The sequence below is a fragment of the Abrus precatorius genome, unplaced genomic scaffold (assembly GCF_003935025.1).
Source record: "Abrus precatorius isolate BTA unplaced genomic scaffold, Abrus_2018 Scaffold8, whole genome shotgun sequence".
NCBI classification, from domain to species: domain Eukaryota; kingdom Viridiplantae; phylum Streptophyta; class Magnoliopsida; order Fabales; family Fabaceae; genus Abrus; species Abrus precatorius.
Window position 1 is genome coordinate 25,065,495 of NW_020874428.1, and position 13,356 is coordinate 25,078,850.

General features: G+C 32.0%; 2 protein-coding genes across 3 annotated transcripts; one reads left to right on the top strand and one right to left on the bottom strand.

Moving 5' to 3' along the window:
- Positions 1–607: 607 nt before the first annotated feature.
- LOC113847481 (indole-3-acetaldehyde oxidase-like) lies at positions 608–8,188 on the bottom strand. Of its 2 annotated transcripts, none has more exons than XM_027476622.1 (10): positions 7,852–8,188; positions 5,545–7,227; positions 4,935–5,197; positions 4,619–4,828; positions 4,261–4,479; positions 2,565–3,530; positions 2,231–2,326; positions 1,940–2,038; positions 1,494–1,683; positions 608–1,056 (listed from the first exon to the last, which is right to left on the bottom strand). In XM_027476622.1, exons 1-10 carry the CDS (start codon positions 8,000–8,002, stop codon positions 800–802), a joined length of 4,134 nt encoding a protein of 1,377 aa, XP_027332423.1. In that variant the 5' UTR covers positions 8,003–8,188; the 3' UTR covers positions 608–799. The 2 variants fall into 2 exon arrangements, with proteins under 2 accessions (XP_027332423.1, XP_027332424.1); XM_027476623.1 differs by having other exon boundaries at positions 5,545–7,127; positions 7,852–7,977.
- A 2,324-nt stretch (positions 8,189–10,512) lies between these two features.
- Positions 10,513–11,974, top strand: LOC113874523 (inactive protein RESTRICTED TEV MOVEMENT 2-like). The gene is made up of 2 exons (XM_027512744.1): positions 10,513–10,684; positions 11,121–11,974. Exons 1-2 carry the CDS (start codon positions 10,564–10,566, stop codon positions 11,972–11,974), a joined length of 975 nt encoding a protein of 324 aa, XP_027368545.1. The 5' UTR covers positions 10,513–10,563.
- Positions 11,975–13,356: the final 1,382 nt, after the last annotated feature.

The following is a 13,356-nucleotide window of genomic DNA, read 5'->3' on the forward strand; positions in this document are numbered from 1 at the left end:
CTAAATGACCGACGTGCACATTCGCCACCTCATAACGTAATTATCAAAACAATTTTTTAAGACATCAAATAAGAATTTGTATATAATGTTTTTTTTATGAAAATAATAAATTTTAATATATTTAACCTAATATAATAATATTAAATATTATAATTTTGAATAAAATTTAATTTTTATTAAATTTTTTTAATATATCGATGAATACACATATTGAAAAAATTAATTTATTCAAAAATATATTTTTAATGTGTGTCCTAAGATATTTTAATATAAATTAAAATATTTAATATAATTTTTTGGTATATGTTTCAATGATACATAATAAAAAATATATTAAACACATAATTAAATATTGTAAATCTAATAGAGTATACTTATGTGCCAAGGATGCAAAACTCAGAAACAACCCATACGCTGTTTTTGAAGAAAAAGGTCTTTGCCCAATAATGTCAATGCTTCTAATCTTAAGAAAGTAATCTCCTATCAAAGTTTTTTTAATATTATTTTAGGTGAATAAATTGTAACAAAAATTATATTTTTAACTTTTTATCGTGTGTTTAGACACAATAAAATATATATTTAATATTATGAATATGTTATATTCTGTAATGTCATGTAATCTTTAATAAATAAAATCCAAGGTAAGTAGAAGTAAGAAACCTGAGTTAAACTTGTTCTTATTCTTCATACAAAAACTATAATACAGAAGAACAGCCTGAACTGGCATTTATGTTTCTTATCTTATGTGAATTTAAAACACATCACTTATTTTTCTTCCATAAAAACAATAATAAGTATATTAAATCACTGTTCCATTTGCATAATGAGTTGAGTTTCTTTTGTTCCAGCCCATTTTCCATTTCAAGTATCTTTCTACAACATCAAGTCCACAGAGCTCCTTCACCACAGGCATGGTTGCTGGCACCTCCAACTGAAATGTTGAATCTGGTCCATCAGAGTTACTCCATGATAGAAGCTGTTTCTTGGCTTCTTTAGCAGCTGCTCTTGTGGCACAGTGAACAGAAGTTGCAAGAAGTAAAGGTGGTTCACCAGAAGCTGCAGCAACGAATTTCAATTTTTAAGTGAAGCTTTCTATATCTTATTAATTCAGTGTAAAATAAATAACATATACACTGGAAAAAGCCTACTATAACCATGATCTATTTTCCAATTTTATATTCAGACCATTTTCACGTTAATGAATTAACCAAATAGAATAAGCATAAAACTCAATGTTTCAAGTATAAGGGATTTGCATTTATGAGTTTTAAAAAGAACGGTCTTGCTAGGAAGCAAAAAATATGAAAAAATTATTAGAAATTATGTTGAAAATCATTAAAAATCGTGATCACTGGTAAGTTTACATTAATGAAATTTTTAATGAAAAAAAAATCTCTTTTAATTCTTTAACCAGTGCCCGTAACATTTACCAAAAAATAAATACAGGCAGACATAGTTTAATACTTAAAATTTTGAGAACTCCTATGTCATACCCTTTGAAGACAGAACACGTTGTCGGTGATGCTCACTGTTGAGGATTTGAACATTAAACTTTTGAGGAATAGTGTCTAATGTGGGAATTTTGTAATTCCATGTGCCGTCTGCTAAGACCAAACCATCAAGATTTGTTTCATATTCTTCAAGCATGTAAAAACCCAAACCCTGGACAAAAGATCCTTCAATCTGCAACATGCAATTATTTTATGATCAAAGCAGTTCAGGGAAATGATCCAAACCAACATCCCTAGTGCATTTCTCATTAAAAAAAAAAAAAACAAGTGTTTTGCAACTAAATAAGAGAATGTGAAGGATTAGGTTAATAAAAGTGATCCTAAGAGACCAAACACATTCTTAGGCATCCAACTAAAAGCTGAAGCTCCTTGATTGAGTTGGTCCTTGACACTAGGGTTGAGCTTGTATGGCAATATATAGAGCTTACCTGTCCTAAATCCGCTGCAGGATTGAGACTCTGCCCACAATCATAGATCATATCTGTTCGCAAACATCTGGTTTCTCCAGTCAAAAGATCTATTTCCACCTGAGAAGTAATTTTCATTATTTAGTGTATCATTATGTAATAATTTGGTTCAATTACTTTTATAATATGGCTTTTGTGACAATATGAATAATTATTTTAACATTGAAGTAAATTTAACTTTCAGTGAACTTGAAGATGTAACTTGAAGAAAATTCCATTTTTATTTGGGATATGTATAAGAAACAAACTCACCTCACTTACTGCAGCCCCATAATTAATGTACCTATTCGAGTTATTACTGGGTACATACAATGAAGATGTTGATAAATTCACAGCTTGGGCGTATGCCTGCATGTTGATAAAAATTTTCAGTAATATAGTAATTAAATATGATTGGTTGTGAGCTAGGAAAATAAAGTAAGTTACATATAAACTCGCACATTATGGAGATGTCCTGAACTTCCAAATACTACAAGACCCTAACAGGAAAAGTTTTAGGCAGTATACCTCTAATCAAAATTATAAACAATAAGACCAACAAATGAATGTTTAAAATAGAAATCTCTATTTGTACAGTAGCTAGTACCTGAATAATAAGCGTCTCCCACTTAATAAAACCCATTTCCTTCTGTAGCTTTTCCTTAAGAGGCTTTAACCTCTCAACCAAGATATTGCAGCTAAGCCTAACAGCTTCACAACTTGACTCTGATGTAGTGCTCCCAGCAGTTAACCCCCCTTGAATCAAGCTCACTGTATCAGATTGTACAACTCGTACTTTGTCCAAGAGGCCATCACTTCCATCACATTGAAGTGCACTGAGAGCATATGCAGCCATCTGTTTCACCTTTGTCCAAAGACCCTGACCCAATTCAATTCCTCCAACTTCAACAACAACAGACCCATCTGAAAAAATACTAACTTTTCCAGGAGTTGCTCTTACAAGCACCTCATACATCACTGGCACACGAGAAAGTCCCCTCTTTTTCCAAGTGTTGATCCTGTTAAACTCATTCACCATTTCTACTCTCAGTTCGTAGTTTGCAGAAACAGCTAACTTACTCCATATTGAAGGCAAAGTATACTCATGAGGTTCACCACAAGAGTTCTCATAGAATGCCTTAAGACTTGTGTATGTATGAAGATTAATGCTTCTGACAGAATCTACATCCATTGAAAGTGTAGCTGCAACCTTTTCTATTATAGCTTCAGCAATGTAAGATCCTTGTGCATCACCAGGGGCCCTCATTGCAGATCTACTTGGATGGTTTGTTTTGCATAGCTTTATATCAAAAGAGAGTGCACCCCAGTCATACTTTTTAAGTGCACCAATCATGTTGTTTGGTATTATTGGACTAACATCTGCATATAAACCTGCATTCACCAATATCTCAAGTTCTAATGCTGTAATTTTGCCATCATTCTTGAACCCAACACTGTATGTTATCTTCATGGGGTGCCTTCCTCCAGCCATTATCATATCAGTCTTTCGGTTTAGATACATTCTGACAGGGCGCCGTAGTATGTACGCTGCCAATGCACATGATGTAGAACCCTGAAAGATTTGAATGTCAGTGTTGTGTCCACGGCAGAATCATCCATGTAGTGTGTTTGGAAATGCGTTAAAAAATGTATAAACGTGGATCCAATGCAAACGCTACAACTAGAAGCGTTGAAATAAACGTAGATCTAAATGCGTTTGAACACAAAACCAAACACACTATAAATAGGTAATACCAGCTCTTCCGCTCTAACTTCCATACATACATATGCACATATAGGGAAGAGGTTAAAATAAAACATTTAGTATTTTGAAACAGTTAGGAAATGAAACATTTTATGCTGGAAAGTGATATCAGACAGTATCTGTTCATCTTGTTTTCTTTTGCTTTCCTGACAATTTCTGATCCTACTGCTTTTACTGTAATTTTCTTACTACATTAATCTCTAATCCCAGAAAAATAAAAGTAAAAAATTTCTCTAAGGAACCATTCCAATTTCATTGTATTGGAAACGCACAACCCTCTTTGAACAGCAATGTATACGAGTCAGAAGGATCCATGTAAGTCAAAAACTAGAATCATATTATTCAGATCATTGAATATTATAAAGAATAAATGAAAAAACATGAAAATAAAGACTTTTTTCAGTTTACTAGTGCCTTCTCCAAGCTATAGAAAATTCAATATTCATACATAGACTCTACATATTAACTAGATGTGATGAGAGATCTAACAGTAAAGAAGAAATGTTGTCAAAAGCATAACACACAACTGAAGACTTACTGATGCGGATTTCATGCCCTTTCCGCCAAAACCTCCACCAACCCTTCTTGTGATTACGCGAACATTATTTTGAGGAATACCTAGGCATCTTGCTACTGTAGAATGCACAGATTCAGGGGATTGACTTGAACTGTAAACAGTAATGCAATTGTCTTCATCTGGTACAGCAAGTGCAGTTTGTGTCTCCATATAGAAATAGTATTGAGACCCAAGTTTCAACTGGATTTCACATTGAATATGAAAGATGATGAAAATGAATTTTTTTTTTATCAATATAACCATAAACGTTCATTATTCAGAATCAAACTTCAACATAACATCAGAAACCAGACGGAAACAATGAATGTGTTACATGTACCTCAGCAGAAAGAATCTTGTGATCTGCATCAGCCATTCCTTTTGATACATCACCAACTTGTCTTGGGAACATAAAAGGAGGTACTTGAAAAAAACTAGATCTTTTAACAGCTTCTTCCACAGTTAGGATAGGTGGTTCAAGATTTTCAGTACAGTAATCAACAATAGCAGAGTTTGCAGCCATATCTGCAAGTTTCTGAGTATCTGCAACCTATAGAAGCTATTTTGTGACTAAAATGGAAACATTTTATGTATCAATCTCCATTCTCCAAGGAAATGAACCGGAAGCCCATACAATGTTGAATTTAAGAACTCACCACAAAGGCAAGACGTTCCCCAACACATCTAGCTATCTCTTCAGCAAATAAAGGTTCAGCATCTCCAAATCTACTATTTGATCCAATGTTCTGCCCGCCATTGGGAATGTCTTTACTTGAAATGATATCCCTCACTCCATCCAGCTGTAATTCAGGGCTGAGGTTTATACTCTTTACTCTTGCTAAAGGTTTTGCACTATAAATATATGTTCCATGGAGGCAATTTTCCGGTGATGGAATGTCATCCACATACACAGCCTCACCTATGTATGATTTATTGAAAATGAACTTGTTATTGAACATATATTAAAACAAGTAAATATGAAAACTCATAATTGAAAGGCATCAAAACAGGATAAAATAAGTGAATGACAGACAAAAACTAGTCTGAAGCACGGAAAGTGAGAGACGTGAACTTTCCATCAGAGTTATGTCAAATTTAGCTAGATGGGAAACGGTCACATGAATGGCTTTGAGCCAAGCCAAGCAAGAAGTGCTCTTTTTAATCTTTGTTGTCTTAACAATAGTTTATTACTTTGAAAGGTCAATATATATACAAAGAAAAAGGAATCTGTCAATATCTTAATATAAAACTTGTAGTTAAACAAACCTGAAGCTTGTAGTGCAGCTCCAGATTTGATGACTGGCTCACCAATAGGTTTATATTCAGTGCCTGCTTCTAGGACTTGCTTCCCAGATGACAGTAAAGCTGGAACTTTGTCATGATGAACCTGCTTTTGATTCTCTTTTAATTCAAAAGCCTTTACAAATGGAAGATTACTATATCCATTGGCTTTTCCTTCAGGACTGTCAATCAGTGGGTTAAAGAACTGAAAAATAAAACCAACTGCCAAACTCGAACGGTAAGCAGCGTTTGAGGTTGCATCCTTGGGTACTATAGTGGCTGTAACCAAGTTGATAACATCATATAAAATGCTAATACTTAACAACTTTCCAACTAAAAATTCCTCAACATTTTTTGCTCTGATTGCATGCTTAGCTCCATAAGCACCAAAAGAGAACCTACAAGTGTCTATAACAGTTCCACCAGAATCCTTGATTGGAGACATCTTAACCAGGAAAGCAGCATTTAAGTAGGGAAGGGCATTTCCAAGAGGGCGAGGAGAAGCTCGGTAAGTTTCAAAGAGGAATCTACTTTTTGGTTCCAACGATTCATTTTTATTGAGTTCCAAATTAGGAATTTTAATGCTTAAAAGCACACTTTCCAAACTTAATGGTGGTCTTTCCAGAAATTCCTCCAATGCAAGCCACTCAAATTGCGCACCAGTCATTATGTGAACCATTGCATCTACAGCAAGAAGTATAGTAGCAATATCTGAGGGAAAATGATTCTTTTGTGCCATCAGTAAATTGCCACCTACACTGGCTGTGTTCCGAATAAACCCTGAGGCAACTTTGCTCATATGGTCAGCAACCTTTTCAAGTATCATTACATAATCTGAGAGAAATTCATTTCTGCTCTCTGTCTTCAGTGCCTCAATAGCTTTAGATATTGTGACTACTGCACCAATTTCAATCCCTGTCTGATCTGTCCTGATCTTTGAGAGCTCAGGAATGCCCCTTATATCAATATACATATCATAGCTTTCATTATCTTTGTAATATCCCATACCCGTATTACTAACAAGAAGTTTTATCCTGGTTCCATTGACTTGGCTCAGTGCCAATAATTTCTGAAGCTCCTCTAGACTTGTAGGACTATGCCAACTGTTTTTCTCAGTAGCCAAATAGACATTAGGCTTAATTTCCTTCAAAAACAAAGGAAATCTAATGTTGCTAAGATTTTGGTTATAATGACTCAACCTACTTAGTTTTCTGTCGTTGCTCTCTCCCTTTCTCCAAAAAGAGTTGAATCCCAAATCCTCCATATCAACATCAGCTGCAAAGCTTTTGCAGGCATCAGCAATGGGTCTATACCCAGTACAGCGACAAAGGTTACCTGCAATAGCCATTTCAGCCTCAGTAGCAGTAACTTTTGAGAATCCAGAAGGTGGTTCTGGACGATTGGTCTTTTCAGCATTGACAAGAGCTCCGAAGAGTGAAACACACATTCCAGGAGTACAGAAGCCACATTGAGTGGCATGGAATCCTGCAATTCTTTCATGAATTGGATGAAACCCGTCTTTACTATTTCCAATGCCTTCACTTGTTGTTATTGAACATCCATGTATGCTGCAAAGTAGCGTGAGACATGAGCTTGCTGTAAAATCCTCAACTTTGTCATGCACAGGATCATATTTGGAGATTAAAACTACACAAGCACCACAACCACCTGAAACCAACATTGTCAAAACATGAAGTATCAAGGTTACAAAATTTTGTCAATTATTAAAAGCCAACGCCTTCTCCACCTTCATTTTCATGACAAAACCATCACAAAAGATAAGTTTTTTTCTTCTGCTTTTTCACAATTTTTGTTGTAAACAACCCCTTTTTCCGTTTATGAAAAAGAAAATTATTATTCATATTGCTCAATATGAGCAATCATTCCATTTAGAAACAAACACAGCCTCTTATAGCTTAGGCCTCAAACAATGATCACAGTAATCCAAGTTGCAATATTTAACTATTATCGCTGCTTCGTAAGACAAAAATAGAAAAATAGACTAGAGAACCCATGTCCAATAACAGAAGGGAAACAGACAACAAATAACTGCCAAAATTGAAGAAATAACCTACAAAAGCAAAAACAACTTTCAATTATCCATTCTCTGGAATTGGAAAATCATTCCAAGACCATAAAACCCATTAAGGATCTTATCTCACCTTTTTAACATTAAGCCTATTTATCCCCTGTAGTCAGTATCAAGCTTAATTAAACTTCAGAAAAAAGATCCAAAATTCAAAGCTAGCAAAAGACAAATGGTTGAACTTGAACACATATAAAGTTCTATACCTTCACCACAACCAAGCTTAACACTCTTGAAGCGAGTGTGAGCACGCAAGAACTCGAGCAAAGTGATTGATGGGTCAACGTGGGAGAGCTCAAACCTCTCACCATTAACACAAAAAACCAAACTTGGTGGTGGTGGCGGCTTCGGTTCCATAGTTGAGGAGCAAGTGTTATTTCAGTTTAACACAAAGTAGTAAATCCCAATATCTGATCATTTCTTGTTTCTACAATCATTTGTTATCATTACCATTGACAACAATGTCAACTGGTTGGTGCATGATGTGGGAACATTTCGAGAAATTTTAACAGTGTCTGAGACTATCTAGCCACAACTAATCATGCTATGAAACGTGTATTAATTTTATAATTTATAAAAAAAAAATTAATTAATACATGCACTTTGTGAATGTGTGTGGTTCGAGAAACTATATGCACTACTGAAAATTGAAACATTATCTACTAAACATGGAAGTTGGTATCATGACGTGGCATGACGACATATTATTGCCTCAATTTTTTATTATTATATTGTTCTTTTAAAAATTGTATAGACAAGTTAATATTTAACAAATAAATTCATTTCAACACAATTTTTTATCATTATTCACCTCATAATGTCATTCTTTAATCATCGCAATTATTTTTAAAATTATTTATTTTAAGAATCTGTCTTCAAATGCTTACACTATTTATTAATTTTTTTAGATTAAAAATAATATAAGAATACATTTTTTTTGAATAATTGAAATTAATTAGTACTTAAGTTGATTAATAAAACCCAATATTGTAAAAGTCCGAGGCTTATTTTATAAACCATTAAAAAGAAAAGCTAAAATTGAAACAAGATTTTGGTTTCTGATGTATTAAAAAAATTAAACAAGATTTGAACCCCATATAATTAAAGTAAATTCCATTTCACTCATTTCTTATTTACAAAAGGATATTTATTAAATCCAATATGACAAAAAGAATATTTATGATCAAATTATTGAATTCGTGACTCCTTAGTAGGATCAGCCTAAAAGGGCATTAAATACGAAAAAAATATTAATTTCAACTTATTTGGATGAACAGGGATAATATATTATTCAAAATAATTGAACAGTGACAATGTACACTTTATCTTGGTCTGTGTATAATTGTTTATTTAAATAAATCGGGGTGGCAATAATTCAATTATTTATGTGAATAGAAACCAGATTAGCATAGGAATTATATTTTAAAAGTGCATTGCCAATTATTTATCTCGTTGTCTTTAAATATTGTACACGTTAATGTAAATTTTAAAAATAATTAAAATTTAGTTTTTTTACTTAAAAAACTGATTAAATTGTGAATATAGAATATAAAGAACATTAAAATTTGTGCTTAATCTTATTTTAAAATGTTCCCTAAAATTTTAATGATGAGAATTGATTGTGCGTGTGGAATATATCCCACAATATATATATATATATATATATATATATATATATATATATATATATATACATTTCACAAATAATTCTACTTTATCATTCAAACAATATTATTTTTAAAATATACTTTTGAAATATCGTTCTCACTTATAGATGGATTTTTTAACATCAGTTCTTTTTAAATTAAATTTTTAACAATATTTTTATAATTAATTTTATCAAAACTAAAACAAATACAGAGTATAAACAATTTTTTATAGAATTAAATCAAACCAAACCAAACTAAATCGTAGCAGTAAAACGAATAAAATAAAATGACATCAAATCGTTATAAGTTCGATTTGTGTTGTTCTTTCTTCTTAACTTTGTTGAGATTCCCTTTTTTTATTTTCTTATTTTGTCAAGTTGTAATAAATTTGTGCTGTATAATAAGAAGGTATTGTTTAATAGATCTTGTACACTTTTAATATATAACTCAAAATTTTGTAATAGTTATCGCTCCTAAGCCCTATCAAACGAAACAATAATTCATGGATGTGTTATACTTACTAATTTGAAAAAAAAAATATTTTATAAATATTTTCTAATTTGACAAATTTTAAAATAAATATTAATATTTTATTTATTTTTATATATTATATAATTTCGTAATATAAAAATAAAAACTATCCTCTCTCAAATTATAAACATACTTTAAAAGATAGGTAAAAAAATTGTACATGAAGAAAAAGAACATCAAAAGTTTAGAGAGTGATAGACATAAATAAAACAGTATGTGATGGGAGATGTAAAAAAATGGCTGTGTGAAAAAATTGGAACCCAAATCTAGAGATTAAAGGCATAGATGATATAACTGAGTTGTAGATTTGGTAACCAAGAGAATATCTTCTTGTTTAGACAATATAGCAAAGAATAACGCAAACCCTCACCATGGAACAGTTGGAAGTCCTTATCTTAATTTGCAAAATAAAGAATTTGATTACATGTATATGTTTTCAGGAGGGGCATGAAACATAGAGAAAGAAGCTCACATTGCCTAGCATACAAGTAAAATATTCTTTAGAGAACAAATGTGTTATTTTCTCTTTCTCTTGCATTGGACAACAAAGAAAATACTCAGCATATAATAATTAAATCAATCTTTGCACGAAAAGGAAAAAGTACATTCCAAGAAACCACAGCTAGTCATCAATGTATATATAATTAACATAACAAGAGATTTTCATTCTACAATAGAAGCAGCAAATTACACACCGAACACAAAAGAAAAAAGAGAAATAATCAAACAAAGGTGCAAATGTCGGTGGAGCAACAAACAGATGCACAAACACCATCCAAATTTGTCTATGAAGAGTTTCAACCACCCTCTGATTGGGATCATGATAAAGAAAGTGACACGCTTATTCTTATGCTTCCAGGTTTGATTTATTTAGTTTATGACTCTTTCTTATAATAACATTTTACAAATTAGACTAGAATTAATTATGTAGCTAGATTTGAAAAAAATAATAAAGAAAACGACTAATGGTGACTATATATTTGAGAGTATAATTGATGAGAACATCACAGGTAAATGTCATCATCTTTATAAGGATATTTAATTGATTGTAGAGTCGTGTACAAAAAATAAAAGTGTTGGTTTATAAATGAGCTAGGTTTTAATTATACAACTAAGAATATTTAAATACATATATAAAATCATATTATGACCCTATTCAAATTGATATAAAATAATCAAATTCTATAAGATGCAAAGAGATCATAGAAGAAGAAAAAAAATGTGGATTATAATATTGTCATTGAAATTAAAGCATTAAATTCAATAATTTGTACGTACCTACTTTGATTTGACAGGATTTCGAAAGGATCAACTGAGGGTTCAAGTGAGCTCAAATCGTGTCCTAAGGGTATCTGGTGAAAGAAAGATAAGCGAGAACAAAGGGCGTCGATTTCGCGTAGAAATTCCTGTTTCTGAAACCAATGAAACCAATGGAATCACTGCCAAATATGAAGCTGGAATGCTATATGTAAGAATTCCCAAAGTGATGAAGCCGCCAGCAACAGCAACAACAACAACACCACCAACACCAACACCCACACCAACAACAACAGCAACACCAACAACAACACAAGAACCGTCTGATGATCACACACAAAATGCTCAACCTTCTGAAATTGACAAAGCTGCAGAACATTCCAAGGCTGAGCCACAAACACAACCTCATGAACCTAAGGCAGAAAAAGAAAAAGGAGAAGATTCTCAAAAGGAGAAGCACAAAGAAGAAGAAACAGATACCATTAATAACAAAACTTTTACTGATAAAGTTCAGGAAACTACACAACAAACACCATCCCTGGAACAGAAAGAAGATCATGAAGAATATTCTCGAAAGAAGTCAATGAAGGAGAATGGTAAAGTAGAAAAAGATGCCAATGCAGCTATAGCAGAAGCTGTGAGCCCTAAAGCTGAGGAAAAAATGCATGGAACTAGTACTCATCATGATGAGTTGGGTAAGAGTAGTTTTGTCAAGATGATCACAATGTCATCTATCAAGGCCATGATTTGTGGTTTGGTGGATGAAGTTAAAAAGCAAAACAAATTGCCCCATGTTGTCGCTGCCATCTTTCTTCTGTTGATGACTGTGCTCTACATTAAGAATGTAGTCAAGTCATCTTTTGGAGGACCCAAAAGCCATGATGAGTTTTAGTTTTAAGTGCTTCTTTTCCTCATGTTAATTATAATGTCAAATATTGTATGAAAGGCATAATTATCTGTATGCATGAATTGGATAAGAAAATAAAGAGAGATTTTTAGCTGTTAGTATTGGTAGCTTTTCTGATATAGTTATATCCACACTTCTATAGCTAGTTATATTTTATTTTACATCCATTATCGTTCAGATTTAATTTCCTATGATCAAGTGTGGGGCCAAAAACAAACTTCATGTTGGAAAGGCTATATATCATGTGTTCCCACTTAATTATAACGTTATAAATAGTAACTCAGATATTAATCTAGCTAGTCCTTGTATTTGATGCATTCAGTATACCTTGTATTCAATAAATAATATTGGCAATGAACTTAATTCAGATCGATATCGCTCTCTTCTTTTTGCCAATGTTAACTTTCATATCATAACGACTGATAAACCAAACATAGAAGTGGTTAATTGGAGCGAATCTCTTTCTTGTCAGGATTGAAATGTGTGGTCCTTGGATTTAGTTTTAGAAGATAAACTGCTAATATATTCGAATTAATAATTGAGATTTCAATATTTTTTTTTCCTAAAGTTATATAAAAGCACATGATATTTTCAAGTTCAAAAGATTTAAGATCAATTTTTACTCATAATTTATGTATTTTGCTGTTATTCTTAAATTTTATAATTTTTGTTTAAGAATTAAGACTTATTTTCTATATAAAAGATTATGTAACTAATACAATTTTGAGATATTTAATAATTTTGATATTGGTAGCTATTTTTCTTTTGTTACATTTTGATCTTATATATTGTATCTTTCAATTTATAAATAGTAAAAAGATTATTTTCTTTCTTAACACAGAGAGATCGCTAAAATCAATATAATTTATTTTAATAATTTTTTCATAAACTTTAATAAGGATTGAACTTGATCAACATGCTTCACAGTAGATATCTACTCTACTATTCCTTTTCTGTGGTTGCTAGAGATCAGCAGACCCTTGATGATGATCTGTACATTAAGGATTGTAGACAACTTAATTATTTGGATGCTAATTCATTAGCAGATTGAAGGGTGTGGGGAAATTCAATTGTTGACTTGTTGCTTTACTCTAACAATGGGTCCACAGTACGTACATACGAAAAGATGTTGAGGGCGATTTAATATCACCTGTTAAGAGATCATAGAAGTTGAGTTCATAATAATCAAGATGTGCATTAAAAGAAATCGTACATGTTATTAACTACTTACAAAAGAAGTCATATATGATTATTTATATTGAAATTTTAAATATTTTCTGTGAGTGTGTGACATCAGATTTTTAAACATTATTGACACCTAATTAATGTATTATATGCTCTACTAAATTATTAAGTGTTAGTGAATT

Excerpts from the sequence above, each read along its gene's own strand:
- LOC113847481 (XM_027476622.1), bottom strand. The coding sequence starts at position 8,002 with ATGGAACCGAAGCCGCCACCACCACCAAGTTTGGTTTTTTGTGTTAAT. Across the intron at positions 4,829-4,934 it reads GGGAACGTCTTGCCTTTGTG|GTTGCAGATACTCAGAAACT; the intron begins GTGAGTTCTTAA and ends TAGCTTCTATAG. Across the intron at positions 2,327-2,564 it reads GGGAGACGCTTATTATTCAG|GCATACGCCCAAGCTGTGAA; the intron begins GTACTAGCTACT and ends ATCAACATGCAG.
- LOC113874523 (XM_027512744.1), top strand. The coding sequence starts at position 10,564 with ATGTCGGTGGAGCAACAAACAGATGCACAAACACCATCCAAATTTGTC. Across the intron at positions 10,685-11,120 it reads GCTTATTCTTATGCTTCCAG|GATTTCGAAAGGATCAACTG; the intron begins GTTTGATTTATT and ends TTGATTTGACAG.